At 33.9% G+C, this 16,663-nt stretch overlaps 1 protein-coding gene, 1 long non-coding RNA gene and 1 pseudogene across 2 annotated transcripts; 2 read left to right on the top strand and 1 right to left on the bottom strand.

Annotated features, from left to right (window-relative positions):
* The first annotated feature begins 996 nt into the window (after positions 1-996).
* LOC145642106 (uncharacterized) lies at positions 997-6,662 on the top strand (annotated as a pseudogene).
* On the bottom strand, positions 4,655-6,609 carry LOC145642107 (uncharacterized). The gene is made up of 2 exons (XR_014115642.1): positions 6,475-6,609; positions 4,655-5,205 (listed from the first exon to the last, which is right to left on the bottom strand). It is a non-coding gene; the product is annotated as an uncharacterized LOC145642107 (long non-coding RNA).
* Positions 6,663-9,214: 2,552 nt separating the features above from the next.
* On the top strand, positions 9,215-13,169 carry LOC145556390 (uncharacterized). Its single transcript, XM_081618038.1, has 2 exons — positions 9,215-12,021; positions 12,551-13,169. Exons 1-2 carry the CDS (start codon positions 9,327-9,329, stop codon positions 12,898-12,900), a joined length of 3,045 nt encoding a protein of 1,014 aa, XP_081474164.1. The 5' UTR covers positions 9,215-9,326; the 3' UTR covers positions 12,901-13,169.
* Positions 13,170-16,663: the final 3,494 nt, after the last annotated feature.

Below are 16,663 nucleotides of genomic sequence, written 5' to 3'. Positions count from 1 at the left end.
TATTTTTAAAAATTTAAAAATTAAAAAAATAAGAAAAATCATTTTTAATCAATTTTATGGGCTTAATATATGTTACCAATTGTTTAATTTGTTATTTTGTGGGTTTAATATATTTGAGTTTGTAAAATGTCTTCGAAAAATTTACATAATTTCAAAAAATTCTCTCAAATTCTTTGCGTTATATCTTCATGCATCGCACAAGGACTTATCTGGTAAATAAATAAATAAATCAACCACCAAAATAAGGATGACTACGTAGAATTGCCAACACGAAGTAGTAATTTGGCCTGTGTAACACACGCTATTAACATTATTAGAAAACTTGGAAAATAACACAAGAAAAATGACACATGACAATATGATACTCCTTGCCTTGGAGTTTTAATAATAATATAGATTACAAAGCATATTTTTTTTAATTATATATAATATATACCCATTATAACATTATATTGTTTTCAACGAATATAGGATTAAGTGATTTAGACAATATGACGATATATATAGCACGAAGTATATCACGTAAATTTGGTTCAAGCATCTAAGGTATGAGTTTAGAATGAGTGAAACCCATGTCTATTGTTTGTTTTTATAAAATTCAAATTTGAAACCCATACCTCAAACTCCTAAGGTATGGGGTTTTGAAACCCAATGGGGGAGGTGGGTATGAGTCATACTCATACCTTTAGCTTCAAATTAATAGAAAAACATATCATTCCCAATTCAAAACCAAACAAATGGAATCAAGTATCAATTTTGAAACCCATACCGCCCTGGTTTCATACCACTCTTTGAACCAAATGCACTGGTATTACAGCTATTGTAAAGAATTTTCCAAAATGATTAGTGGTGTAATTGATTGATTTTTGACGAGTCCTATTAACCATGTCGTTGGCATTGACTTGACTTAGAAAATAATGCGATATTCCTATTCCCAATCACATTATATTAAACTCCTCCAGTAGCCCAACCCCAACTAAATATGCCAAACCGAACACTAGAAGCCGTTGATAATTTTAACCAATTTTCCCTCCTTTTTTTTTCTCCCTAACCATATTTTCCCACGCCTAAAATCCTCTGGTTCGGAAACAGAGCAACCAAAACATAGCAATACTATCCTACTCCACCTATAAATGACAAAATTACCCTTTTCAACTACCAATCTCCTCCCTATATTGTCCTTTATCCTCCTTATCTCACTCTACCCTTTTTCGTAATTTCACAATCAGAACAAGAAATCTTATTGAAAATAAAACAACAATGGAGTAATCAACCACCAATGAATTCATGGAATCCCACCACCCATTTTTGTCAATGGCCCGGAATCAATTGCTCCGGTGGCGTAACAGTAACCGGAATCTCCCTTAATAGCAAAAACATCGAAGGCGAAATCCCTCCTTCCATTTGTGATCTCAAAAATCTCACTGTCCTTGATCTTGGAAACAATTATATCCAAGGTAACTTCCCCACATTTCTAAACAATTGCCCCAAGCTTCAAACTTTAGTCCTAGCTTCAAACTACTTTGTTGGGAAATTACCAGATAGCATAAATGAGCTTCCTCTTAGCCTCCAACACCTTAACCTCAGTGCTAACAACTTCACTGGTGATATCCCACCTTCATTAGCTCAACTTAAAGGGTTGATCACCTTGTACTTGGATTCCAATTCGTTTAATGGCACGTTCCCTTCCGAGCTGGGACACTTGGAAAATCTCGAGGAATTGGTGTTAGCTTACAACTCTTTAGCCCCAAACAAATTGCCAAAAGAATTTGGGATGCTTAAGAATTTGAAGTTCCTTTGGATGACTAAATGCAACTTGATTGGTGAAATTCCGAAAAGTTTTGCCAAGCTATCTAGCCTTGAGCATTTAGACTTGGCTGAAAATAACTTGGAGGGTGAAATTCTTAGTGAGTTGTTCTTGCTCAAGAACTTGAAAATTTTATATCTGTACAGCAATATGTTGTCAGGGGAATTGCCAAACCCAGCTAAGGCCTTGAACTTGGTGGAATTGGACGTCTCAGGAAACAAATTGACAGGAATAATCCCTGAAGATTTTGGAAAGTTGCAGAAATTAGAAATTTTGAAATTGTCTCAGAACCAATTTCATGGAACAATTCCACCAAGTATAGCTCAGCTTACTTCCTTGAAGTCCCTGAGTTTGTTTATGAACCGGTTTTCTGGTTCACTTCCCACAGAAATGGGCCTGCACTCGGAACTTGAAGGCATAGAGGTGTCAGACAATGCATTCACTGGCCAACTGCCGGAGAATCTTTGCTACAACGGGAAGTTGTTGGGTGTTGTGGCATTCAACAACTATCTGAATGGCACAATCCCAACTTCTCTAGGCCAATGCAACTCTTTGTATGTTGTTCAACTCTACAACAACAGCTTTACAGGAGAAGTTCCTGATGGGATGTGGTCTTTGCAGGGTATGAAGATCATGTTACTTAGCAACAACCAATTTTCAGGCCAACTTCCTGACAAATTGGCTTGGAACTTGAGTCGTGTGGAAATCAGCAACAACAAAATATCTGGTAAAATTCCGTCAAGTGTAAGCACTTGGAGCAAATTGCAGGTGCTTAAAGCTAGCAACAACTCGATCGCCGGTCCTGTTCCGTTAGAGTTTACTAAGCTGCCACTACTTAACACTCTTTTACTTGATCACAATCAACTCTCAGGTGAGCTACCCTCTGAAATAATCTCATGGCAAAGATTAAACAGTTTAGACCTCTCTCATAACAAGCTTTCTGGTTCGATTCCTTCTGTTCTTGGCTCTTTACCTGTCCTTTCTTATCTTAATTTGTCTAATAACCAATTTTCCGGCCAACTTCCTCCTGAAGTTGGCCAATTAAGGCTTAATTCACTCAATCTTTCTTACAACAAGTTTACTGGTAAAATCCCACTTGGGATTGACAACAGTGCATTCAAAAGTAGCTTCCTGCACACCCATCTATGCTCCAATACCGGATTCTTAGACCTCCCAAAATGCTCAAGTCATCAAAGAAACTTAAATTTGTCCTGCAAATATGTTGCTTTGGTCACAGTCCTTGCATTTATCGCCTTCATAGCAACTTTGTACTTCATTGTGTTCCTAATCAGAGAAAATTGGCAAAGTAAGAAAAGGCCAGATACTTGGAAACTGACCTCTTTTCATAAGCTACCGTTCACAGAAGATAAAATCCTTGCTAACTTAAGTGAGAAAAATACGATTGGTTCAGGAGGATCCGGTAAAGTTTACTGGATCCCCATTAACCAATCAGGGGAAGCTGTTGCGGTTAAGAGGATATGGAATAACAAGAAAAAGAGCAACAATTTGGAAAAAGAGTTCATTGCTGATTGTGAACTGCAGAATATTGCTATACAAGCAAAGTGAATGAGAAGATTGATATATACAGCTTCGGAGTAGTTCTACTAGAGTTAGTGACAGGGAAAGAACCTCACATTGGAGATGAGCACACAAACCTCGCAGAGTGGGCATTGAGGCATTTTCATGAGGGACATCCAATCATAGACGTCCTTGATAAGGAAGTGCTAGAACCTTGTCACTTGGAAGAGATGACAAATGTGTTCAAGATAGGCTTGATTTGCACCAGTGCATTACCTTCTTTAAGGCCATCAATGAAGCAGGTTTTGCAATTGCTTCAACGATATAGCATTCTAGAAGGTCCTGGTGGAGGAAGAACAAAGAATGACCGCGACATATCCCCTCTTCTTGGAGGCAGAAACTACATCTCTAGCTGTAAGAATAGCAGGAGGACATTAGATGAAAATGACTATGACATAGTATAATTTAGTTTGTACCCTAAATCAGAATAAAATCAGCGTGATCGTTGTTTGATCATAGGAAGTAGTGATTAGCTTACCGCATTTCCTATATTAGTAGGGTAGTGATAAATTTCTGAATTCAATCCCTTATAGTTTTATCACAAATTCTAACAGTTAATAGAGTCAAAATAACTACAACTTATATCTAAGCCAAGGAACAACCTCCGAAAAATTCATTCCTTCAATGAAGAGTCCATAACAAGGAACAACTCTCTAACAAGGTCAAGGACTACCCACTTCATCATATTTGCAAATTTAAACATGCCGTTCCATTTTAACTCCATATTTTCCATCACATTTATCTTCCACTTGCTTATTACACATCGAAGTCAGAAGGTGCAGCAGGCCAACATTTCATAATTATGTTAAAGATAACTACATTAACCAAAGTTTACAAACTAAGTTCTTGCGTAAATTCAGGAACTAATGCCGCAAAAAATCTCATAAGCTCCTCTTGAGTCTTGAGAGGAGCCAGGCGAAGCCAATTTTGCTGTAGGGGAGTTTTGAACATGTGCAATACTTTCCAAGATGCAAAGACTGTTAATCACATCTCTTGTTGTATTTGTATTGCATTTGTGTGTGACAGTCTTTCCTACGGTTTTATATATTGACTTATGAGTGGTACTGTTAAGTATTAGCCTAATATTGTTGCAGACTAATATAGATCTTTTTACAGCTATACAGGGGTGACTTTCACATTAACTTGCAAATTACGACCACATAGGTGAAATTCTCTATCTCAAATCATACAATTTTTTTCTCACAAATCAATGATTGCAAAGAACAAAGAAAACAACAACAACGCGGAACCAAATTAAAAGGATAACGATTAAGAATAGAGGGAAGACTTGCCCGTCAGTCAACCGCTGGGATAGATCATTTGTCTCTATTCCGTCTCATCTTGTGTCTCACGTCAACTCAATTTAACAATCGCCACCTATTGTAAGACATTGTTTGGCTATCAAGTAGCAATCAACAAAACGTAAAGATCAAACTGCAAGTATTTATCATAAAAGAGGGAAAAGAAGCTGGAGAATGATCAAACTTGGTAGGGCATCCTTGCTGCTGTAGTCAAGACAAAGGAACTGAATGTAGATAAACCAAATTTCCTATCAGCTTCCTCCTCAATACTCACCTTACATTTCCTTTTCGGCATAGTTTCGGGTTGGGTTGTAGTTCACTATCATTTTCACAGGGGCACTTGGTTAAAGATCTTAGCATAGGAATGAAGCATGAGGAGCATAATCCTTATAGAATGGAAAATCTTGAATCATCCTTACTCTGACTTTTAAGTAGCTAAGGGGCAGACTGCTGCATCAACTCTACTAGACACTACTGAGATTATCTTGGTATTTTGCTGAAGGAATCACATCATACAAGCTGCTACAAACCATAATGTGAAACAACATTAGCACATGTTGAAGTGTAAACATGATTAAATCTCATAACTTCATAAGCTCCTCCAAAAAAGAACTTGTGTGCACTTGTCGTTGTTAAGTTCACAACCAAACTAACAATTGCACAGCAGTAAATTGTTAAGAGGATAAAATTAATCCAGAGGCTTCAGTAATTATTGAATAAAGTAACTATCATTGAATAATCTTAGATCAATCATGAATCCAATGAGGATCAAAAGACAAACGAGGAGATAAGAACTCAGGCTCTTCAATTAGAGGGATGACTTTATCAGTCAACTGGAGAAAAGCTGATATCCAAACTATGTAATTTCTGTGAAAATTTCTGTGAAATGGAGCAAACTCTGCAATCACTATTAATGAACTAACTCCGTATCTGGACTCTAGCATAAACGCTAGTTGAAATCAGTTCAAGTTTTCTATTATTGTTTCTAAGGCTGAATAAATTGAAACCATCAAATTTCCAAAATTTCCCACTTTTAGTTAACTTCTCTGCCTTCAACTTCCAAAAGCACAAATTATAAAGGGGAAAAGACACAAGCTACTCAAAAATCACATTAAAAATGTCAAAAATTTACTTTCTTTGCCCCAAATTTCTCCCTTTGTTCACTCTCCTTACCTCGCAACAATTTAGAAAAAGAGTTCATTGCTGAGGTCCAGGTTCTGGGTACTATAAGGCATCTCAACATAGAAAAGTTACTTTGCTGTATTCCGAGTGAAAACTCGAAATTGATCGTGTACGAGTACATGGAGAAACAAAGCCTGGATAAATGGATCCATAAGAGTAAAAGCCAACATGTTTAAACAATGAGTGATTCGGTTCAACAAGTAGTTTTAGACTGGCCTGCTAGATTGAAAATTGCGATTGATGCTGCTCAAGGATAGAATTATATGCACAATGATTGTTCACCTTCTATAGTACATAGGGATGTAAAATCTAGTAATATTTTGCTAGATTCCACATTCAATGCAAAAATTGCAGAATATTGCTATATAACCAAGGTGAATGAGAAGATCGATATATACAGCTTCGAAGTAGTTCTACTCAAGTTAGTGACAGGGAAAGAAACTCACATTGGAGATGAGCACACAAAGCTCACAGAGTGGGAATTGAGGCATTTTAATGAGGGAGATCCAATCATAGATGTCTTAGATAAGGAAGTGCTGGAATCTAGTCATTTGGAAGAGATGACAAATGTGTTCAAGATAGGGTTGATGTGCACCAGTGTATTACCTTCTTTTAGGCCATCAATAAAGGAGATTTTGCATTTGCTTCAACGACATAGCATTCTAGAAGGTTCTGGTGGAGGAAGGACAAAGAATGACCGCGATATTTCCCCTCTTCTTGGAGGCAGAAACTACATCTCTAGCTGTAAGAATAGCAGGAGGACATTAGAAGAAGATGACTATGACATGGTCTAAGTTTGTAACTTTAAACACATAAATCAGAATATAAAAAAAAAAAAAGTGTGATCTTTGTATGATAGGAAGTAGTTTGATGATAGATGGGTATCAAGTAGTGTAGATATATTCTCCTTTCGTCTGAAAATAATAATGGCTTACTGCATTTCACATGTTCATAGGGCAGTGATTGACTTTTACAAAATACACTCACTAAGATATTATATGATTAAATGTAATAATCATCAAACTATGATGATAATTGAGCTGTATATAGCTAAATCCTCTTCAGTAACTAGCAAGCAAAATAATTACAAAAATGTAATGTAGTTTCTGCAACAGAACTATGAATAAAATATCAAGGAATATTTCTAGCTTTCTTCATGAGGAAAACCCAAATTGATATGCCTAATCCCAAAATAGTACTCCCTCCGTTTTTAAATACTTTCTCCATTTCTCCATGCGCGGAGTTTTAGGAAAAATTGGGGAAAGTAATAAAATATGGAAGTAGTGGGGTTAGTGAAAGGTAAATTGAAGAATAGATAATATAAAGGTAATAAAATATAATTATATTTACCTAGTATAGCAGTAATTCTTTCTAAAAAGTAAGAATCAACTACTGTGAATTACTACAAAATAGCAACAGTTGTATTTATTTTATGTGCGCTTCAGAGCATCCCCATCAATGAGCATTTTTTTGCTCATGAGCAAAAATGGTAGAAGATGTTCCCCATCAATGAGCATATTGAAAAATGCTCATGAGCAAAATGAAAATTGCTCATAGGATGAGCATTTTTTAAGATGAATAGTAATCATGTGGGGTCCACAATACAAGTAAAAAAAAAGAATTAAAAATAATATAGTAGAGAGAAATATAAAAGGGTATTAGTAAAAGTAAGAGAGAAGATGTACTAGAGAGAGAGAATGGGGAAGAATTTTTTTTTTGATCATTGGTGGGATAAAAATATAATCACAAAAATGCTCATGGGTTGAAAGAGAGAGAGAGTGGGTAGAGAGAGAATGAGGAAACCAATTTTTGCTCATTGGTGGGAATGCTCTCACTTGAAAATTGGATGATCTACAAAATAACAGCAGTACTAGCCTACTAGGGATTATATTTTCATGGAAAAAGAATTAAACAAAGAGTAAAGGGCAGCAGATGTACTACTATTATGACTTTATCAGTAGTACAATGCCTTTTTGATATGCGTTCTAGGTCCTTAATTATACGGGATTTGGCTAAGGTGACTATTATTTGCCAATGGAGTGAGTAAAATAATCGCACAATAGTTCAACCAGAGCATAGTTAGAAAACAAAAAGATTAAGCCTGTAAGTATTTACCATAAACGAGAGGAAAAAGAAGCTGGAGAATGATCAAACTTGGTAGGGCATACTTGCTGCTGTAGTCAAGAAAAAGTAAACTGCAAGAATTCACACAAGAAGAAACAAATTCATCAAATAAACATTCTTGGTCCACATTTTTTGGCTTTCACTTAATAATTAGCAATTCAATGAACTTAGTTACACACACACGCACAAAAAAAAAAATATTAATCAGAAAATCATTGAGCTTACTGACCATTTTTTCCCATCAACTTCCATTTCAGTCCTAACTTTACATGTCCTTTTGGTGTAGTTTCAGTTTTGGTTTTAGTTCACCGTCCGTGAACAGCAATAATCCATCCCAATAATATTAATAAGTTCAGAAATAGGAACACAATCCTTGTAGAAGGACAAATCTACGATCATCCTTACTGGATTTTATGCAGCAAAGGGGAAATCTGCAGCATTAATTCTGCCCATTAGCCATTGAGATGATCTGAGACTAACAAACTTGATCCTCGATATTTTTGCAGAAGATACTTACAGCATGCAAATTAGAAAACATCTAACGCATTTGAAATCTGCAAACAGGATTAAACTTCCTCCAGAGAAGTAAATGCAGCGTAAGAAAACAATCAAAAAAAACAATTGAGCACAACAAATTTTTATTATTAACTGATGTGAACATATATTTAGTTAATAAAAGATCCATAGACCAGAGAAAAGCAGATAATAACAACACAAAACTCCTCTATTATTAGAGTGAAGACTTATCAGTCAACTAGTGGGACTGATTTCCAAATTCCGTACTTTCTGTTTGAAATGGGGAAATACTGGAAAGCTAATTACATACTCAATTCTTAAAGCGTTTTTCACGAGATTAAACTGAGTGGATCTACTTGTAATCAGTATTAATGAACATCTATGTACCAGTACTAGTGCGAACATACACACGAAAATCACACTTGTATATTCTTAAAGGGATGACTAATCAGTCAACTTATCAAACTACGTACTTTCTGTGAAAACAAAGAAACTCTGTCATCACTTTAATATAAACACTATAGTCTTAAGAATTGAAACCTTCAAATTTCCCATCTCTTTGTTCCAAAATTCCCACTTTTAGTTATAGGTTCACAGCCTTTAACTCCCAAAAGCACAGATTATATTGTAATTAAGGGAAAAGACATAAGCTACTCAAAACCACATAAAAAATGTCAAAAATACACCTTCCTTGCCCCAAATTCTTCCTTTTGTTAGCTCTCCTTAACTTTCTACCCTTTTTGATTATTTCACAACCTTCCCTCTCAGAACAAGAAATCCTATTGCAAATCAAACACCAATGGAGCAATCAACCACCAATGAGTTCATGGAATTCCACCACCCCCTTTTGTCAATGGCCTGGAATCAACTGCACTGGTGGTGTAACAGTCACCGGAATTTCACTCAATAGCCAAAACGTTGAAGGCGAAATCCCATCATCCATTTGTGATCTCAAGAATCTCACCCTACTTGATCTTGGAAACAATAATATCATAGGTAACTTTCCTACATTTCTATACAATTGTACCATGCTCCAAAAATTAGACCTTTCCCAAAACTACTTTGTTGGGAAATTACCAGATGACATAAATAAACTTCCGCCTACTCTTCAATACCTTATCATTAGTAGTAACAACTTTACTGGTGATATCCCACCTTCATTAGCTCAACTTAAAGGGTTGATCAACTTGTATCTAGATTCCAACTTATTTAACGGCACGTTCCCATCCGAGTTGGGACATTTGATAAATCTTGACGAATTGGTGTTAGCTTACAACCCTTTTGCCCGGAACAACTTGCCCAAAGAATTCGGGAAGCTTATGAATCTGAAGTTCCTTTGGATGACTGAATGCAATTTGATTGGTGAAATCCCAAAAGAATTTACCAATCTAACTAGCCTTGTGCATTTAGACTTGGTTGGAAATAAGTTGGAGGGCGAAATTCCAAGTGGGTTATTCTTGCTCAAGAGCTTGAAAAAATTATATCTGTACAAGAATAGGCTATTTGGGGGAATGCCTACCTCAATTGAAGCCTTGAACTTGGTGGAATTGGACGTCTCACAAAACAATTTGACAGGTATAATCCCAGACGATATTGGAAAGCTGAGAAAATTAGAGATTTTGAATTTGTTTCAAAACCAATTCCATGGAATAATTCCACCAAGTATAGGTCAGCTTCCTTCTTTGAAAAGGCTTGGTTTGTTTATGAACCAGTTTAGAGGTTCACTTCCCTCAGAATTGGGCCTACACTCAAAACTCGAAAGCTTCGAGGTGTCAGACAATGCATTCACTGGCCAACTGCCGGAGAATCTTTGCTACAACGGGAAGTTGTTGGGTGTTGTGGCATTCAACAATTATCTGAATGGCACAATCCCAACTTCTCTAGGCCAATGCAACTCTTTGCTTGTCGTTGAACTCTACAACAACAGCTTTTCAGGAGAAGTTCCTGATGGGCTGTGGTCTTTGCAGGATATGAAGACCATATTACTCAGCAACAACCAACTTTCTCGCCAACTTCCTGAAAATTCGGCATCAAATCTTTCAACTTTGCTCCTAAGTGACAACATGTTTTCTGGCAACCTTCCATCTCAATTTTCAGAAAATCTTGTTTCACTAAATATAAGCAACAACAAAATTTCTGGTCCTATTCCAACTCACATGTCAGCAAATCTTTTTTCACTAGACATAAGCAATAACAAATTGTCAGGTCCAATTCCATCTCACTTGTCAGTAAATCTTATTTGGCTTGATATAAGCAATAACAAAATTTCAGGTCCTATTCCATCCAGTATTGCCAAATGTGGAAAACTCGTTATATTGTGGGCAAGCAACAACCAGTTAAGTGGTAAAATTCCAATGGAGTTGACTGCTCTATCATCTCTTTATAGCCTTCAACTTGATGGTAATCAATTATCTGGTGAGCTGCCGTCGAGAATAATTTCATGGAAGTCACTAGATGCTCTAAATCTTTCAAAAAATTACCTTTCTGGTCCTCTACCAGCAGCCTTAGGTTCTTTGCCTCACCTTCAAATTTTGGACTTGTCCCAAAATAAGCTATCAGGCCAAATTCCACATAAATTAACACAGCAAATATCACTGCAAAACCTTATCACACTTAATCTCTCATCCAATAACCTCAAAGGGAAAATCCCTCGTGAGTTTGACAATAAGGCATTTAATCTCAGTTTCTTGAACAATGCTAATTTGTGTTCAGATAAACAAATTTCACGTCTTCCTCCATGTTTTACCTCTCATCACCGATATCTTGTTGAGATTCTAGTTCCTGGAGCAATCGTTTTCCTAATATTTCTGTGTTTCACTTTCTTCAAGATAAACATGGGGAGACATGAAACGCATGGTAGTGAGCAACAAGCATGGGAACTTAAACCATTTCACCGAATAGAATTCACAGAAGCGGTGATTGTGTCTAGCCTGACAAACAATAACTTGATAGGTACTGGGGGGTCAGGAAAGGTATACATGGCCCCTGTAAATGATTTAGGCAACAAAGTGGCTGTCAAGAGAATTTGGAATGGTAGAAAACTAGAAGACGCTCTTGAAAAGCAATTTCTAACAGAAGTTGAGTTTTTGGGCACATTAAGGCATGCTAATATAGTGAAGTTGTTGTGTTGTGTCTCAAGTGCGCAAGAAAAGCTTCTTGTATATGAATATATGGAGAACCAGAGTCTTGATAAGTGGCTTCACAAGAGACGAAGAGCAAATGAACCATCATCAATGAACTCAGAGGCATCAAGAAGCAATCTGGAACTGTATATTGTTTTGGATTGGCCAACGCGTTTGAAGATTGCAGTTGGAGCTGCAAATGGGCTATGTTATTTGCATCATGCCTGCTGTCCTGTCATCATTCACAGAGATGTGAAATCAAGCAATATTTTGTTAGACTCTGAGTTCAACGCCAAGATAGCAGATTTTGGACTAGCTAAGGTGACAATCAAGGCCAAAGGACCTCACACTGCATCTGCTATTGCAGGCTCTTTTGGTTACATAGCCCCAGGTTGGTTTCCTGTGAACACTTTATTTTTTATCCAATCTACTTTTTATAAATGGGATTTATTTATTCAGTTGATATTTTCTTAAATTTTGCTTTATTACTTCTACGGCAAATAAATATTATCTTTTATACGACATATTTCTTAAACACCACATGCTCCACTAATACTATTAGTAAATAATAGCCGGAAACAATCTTACTATACTATCTAAAAAAAAAAAAATCCTATCCAAAAATTCAAAATATGAAACCACTTTCCACCAAGTACCTCATTTAATGATTTTTGTAGCTACAAAAAGTAGGAAGATTATGGAGTGTCATAGATTTAGTAAAGATCACAGATTCACAGTGATAAAACTGCATGTGATTTCATGTTTATAATTTAAAATCATAGCTTGCCACAAAACACTTTGAAAACCTCAATAGGGTCACCTCTTCCATAATCATCAGCACCTCTAAGGGAGGAAAACAAAACCACCATATAAACTCTTGTATCTCTAATTTCCTCTCATTTTTTCACATGGATACATAGAATATTGGCGTACAAAAAGGCTAGACGAAAAGATTGATGTCTACAGCTTTGGAGTTGTGCTTCTTGAGCTAACCACAGGAAAACATCCCTGCAAGGGAAACGATCATTTGAACCTGGCAGACTGGTCATGGAAGCATTGTTGTGAGGAACATCCCATAACTGATGCTTTAGATGAGGAAATCAAGGAACCAAGATTCATAGAACAGATGGTGAATGTGTTTAAGCTAGGTGTCATGTGCACAAGCCAAACGCCTAATTCAAGACCAACTATGAAGCAAGTTGTTCAGCTCCTTATTAAATGGAGCCACGATGAAGACCATGATCAGACACAAACGACTAATGAGGCATGAGTATGTTGAAACTCGAAACCCTCCCCTGGTGTAGAAAGAATTACTTGCAACTCAGCTCAAGGGCACACAATTAAAGGAGATTTGAGGTGAGTTGCAAGTAAAATGAAACAGAGGATGTATGTCTTAGCTCTAGGATCTACAACCAACTTCACCTACTATAAGGAAAACCCTCTCTGAGTGATGTAAAGGGGGGAAATATAATTGGTCGTTATTCAGCAGTCACTCCTATGTACATATATTATCTCTATATGTAACACTTCCCAGCATCAGAAGGGAATTATATAACTTTTGAGATGTAAAATCATTTTCGGTGCTTCCAGGTTCAATTTCCCATTACACCAAGTAAATTTCATTTTCTTTAGTTGCGAAAAATAATCTATCTAAAAAAAATTGCCAAAATTAGTGAAATGTCAATCAATTTTAATAAGCAACATTTCTTGAAAAATCTAAGCAACACATGATACAAAAGTGTTTTTTTTTTTCTTGATCTTTCAGATGAGTGCCAATATGTATAAATTAAGGCAGTTTCCGGTTTTGTAAACAAACATTGCATTCCACAAATCAAATATATTAGCAGCTGAGAATATATAGTTGTCTTAACCATTAACAGAAAATAATTCATATGTTAATACTAATTCATCAAAATCAAGAAAAATTGAAATGTCCCATTAAAAGTAATCAAATTTAATATCAGAAATCACATAAAATGTTAATACAAATTCATAAACAGCAGGAAAAATTGAAATATCCCATTAAATGTAATCAAATATAATATCAGAAATCACATAAAATGTTAATACTAATTCATCAACAGCAGGAAAAATTGAAATATCCCATTTAAAGTAATCAAATTTAACATCAAAAATCACCTAAAATTAGACAATGTACCAGCCTAAGTATAATTATAAGTTCTAATAATGAGATTGATACTCCTGTTGCGAATTTAATAGCCAATTAAACGGAAGCATGACGCTAAATTAGGTTACAATTTCAAAATTATGCAGTTTAAAAGGATTTAAAAGATGAAATGAATGCAATTCAATGAATAATAATAATAATAATAATAATAATAATAATAATAATAATAATAATAATAATAATAATAATAATAATAATAATAATAATAATAATAATAATAATAATAATAATAATAATAATAATAATAATAATAATAATAATAATAATAATAATAATAATAATAATAATAATAATAATAATAATAATAATAATAATAATAATAATAATAATAATAATAATAATAATAATAATAATAATAATAATAATAATAATAATAATAATAATAATAATAATAATAATAATAATAATAATAATAATAATAATAATAATAATAATAATAATAATAATAATAATAATAATAATAATAATAATAATAATAATAATAATAATAATAATAATAATAATAATAATAATAATAATAATAATAATAATAATAATAATAATAATAATAATAATAATAATAATAATAATAATAATAATAATAATAATAATAATAATAATAATAATAATAATAATAATAATAATAATAATAATAATAATAATAATAATAATAATAATAATAATAATAATAATAATAATAATAATAATAATAATAATAATAATAATAATAATAATAATAATAATAATAATAATAATAATAATAATAATAATAATAATAATAATAATAATAATAATAATAATAATAATAATAATAATAATAATAATAATAATAATAATAATAATAATAATAATAATAATAATAATAATAATAATAATAATAATAATAATAATAATAATAATAATAATAATAATAATAATAATAATAATAATAATAATAATAATAATAATAATAATAATAATAATAATAATAATAATAATAATAATAATAATAATAATAATAATAATAATAATAATAATAATAATAATAATAATAATAATAATAATAATAATAATAATAATAATAATAATAATAATAATAATAATAATAATAATAATAATAATAATAATAATAATAATAATAATAATAATAATAATAATAATAATAATAATAATAATAATAATAATAATAATAATAATAATAATAATAATAATAATAATAATAATAATAATAATAATAATAATAATAATAATAATAATAATAATAATAATAATAATAATAATAATAATAATAATAATAATAATAATAATAATAATAATAATAATAATAATAATAATAATAATAATAATAATAATAATAATAATAATAATAATAATAATAATAATAATAATAATAATGGCGACTTGCCACCTTACCTTTTTCTTATGGTGGTTTGGGTGTCTATTCAGCGGGTGATGTTCGGCTTTATGCTTTCCTTGCATCGCGTCTGCAGTCTTCTGGTCTTCAGGCTACGCTTCTTCGCCATTCTGGTATTGTTGGTCCGGGACCGGCCTTCGATGGTGCTCTTAGTCTTTTTAACAGCGCTGCGGAGACCGACCTTTTGAGTAACCCTAGTGAGATCGCTGCCCCCAAACTCATGAAAAAGTTGGCAGATATATATTTCACGAAGGTCACTACATCTGCGGATTCCACTTTCTCCTTAACTCCGCGTCAGGTAGCCTTATGGAAGTCCCAACAGGGGGATCACTCTTCGGCCTGGTTGCGGACGGTCCCGATATCGGGTTTGGGTCAGACTATGAATGGTAAGACTTACCGTAGTGTTCTTTGCTACCGGTTAGGTGTTCCTTTGTTCTCCGTTTCAACACCGTGTTCTGCTTGCTCTAGGGTTTTTGACGGGGATATTTATGGGGATCATGCAGTGTCTTGTGCTGGGATGGTGGGTATTAAACATCGGCACAATGTTGTTCGTGACACCCTTGTTGATATTTGTATTCGGTCTGGAATCTCTGCTCGAAAGGAGGTTAACATTGGGTTGATTGGAGGAAACGACGGGGCTCTACGACCTGCAGATGTGCTGCTTTATTCCTGGGATAGAGGCCTTGATGTATGTGTTGATTTGACGGGGTCTTCACCTTTGACACAATCGGGGTTGTCTGACTTCGTTCCTGGTCGTGTTGTGTCGGCGGCGGCTCAGCGGAAGCGGGACAAGTATGGGGCGCGTTGCAGGGCTATTGGCTATGGTTTTCTTCCTTTCTCCTTTTCTTCGTTGGGGGAATTAGAGAAGGATGCTATTGCGTTGCTGAAGCGGGTTCAGGCGTTCGCTAAGACTCAGGATATTGGTGCTCGTGCAGCTGCTCACATCTTCGGCAGGATCGGGTTCGCTATAGCTAGAGGGGTGGGGGCCCAGATTGTATCTCGGCTCCCTACCAATTTCTTGTAAATTGATTGACTCTGTACGTTTTGTTTTTTATAATAATAATAATAATAATAATAATAATAATAATAATAATAATAATAATAATAATAATAATAATAATAATAATAATAATAATAATACAAAATTAAAGTGTATGTTTAAGCAATTGACTAACCTGTTGTTGGAATGAAATCCCCATATCATTGGTAAGTAAGATGTTAATGGACAATTATACGTGCCGAAACAACATTTTGGTTTTTTTTTTTTTATTTTTTTTTTTTTTTGATTTAGAGACCAGAGAGCTACATTCCGGGGTAAGAATATATCCAAAGATCTTCTAGAACTATTCCGTTTCACATTTTTGCAACGATTTGACATAAAATAGAGAGGAAAAATGTCTAATTGTTGCAAATAATATGAAATAGAGGTAGTAGAAAGAAAGCTCTAACAACTTATGTAGACCTATCAATTAG

This window comes from Chenopodium album, chromosome 8 (assembly GCF_948465745.1).
Source record: "Chenopodium album chromosome 8, dcCheAlbu1.1, whole genome shotgun sequence".
Lineage (NCBI taxonomy): Eukaryota > Viridiplantae > Streptophyta > Magnoliopsida > Caryophyllales > Amaranthaceae > Chenopodium > Chenopodium album.
The sequence above is the reverse complement of the archived record's forward strand: the minus strand, read 5'-3'. Positions and strand labels throughout refer to the sequence as shown.

Excerpts from the sequence above, each read along its gene's own strand:
- LOC145556390 (XM_081618038.1), top strand. The coding sequence starts at position 9,327 with ATGAGTTCATGGAATTCCACCACCCCCTTTTGTCAATGGCCTGGAATC. Across the intron at positions 12,022-12,550 it reads TTTTGGTTACATAGCCCCAG|AATATTGGCGTACAAAAAGG; the intron begins GTTGGTTTCCTG and ends ATGGATACATAG.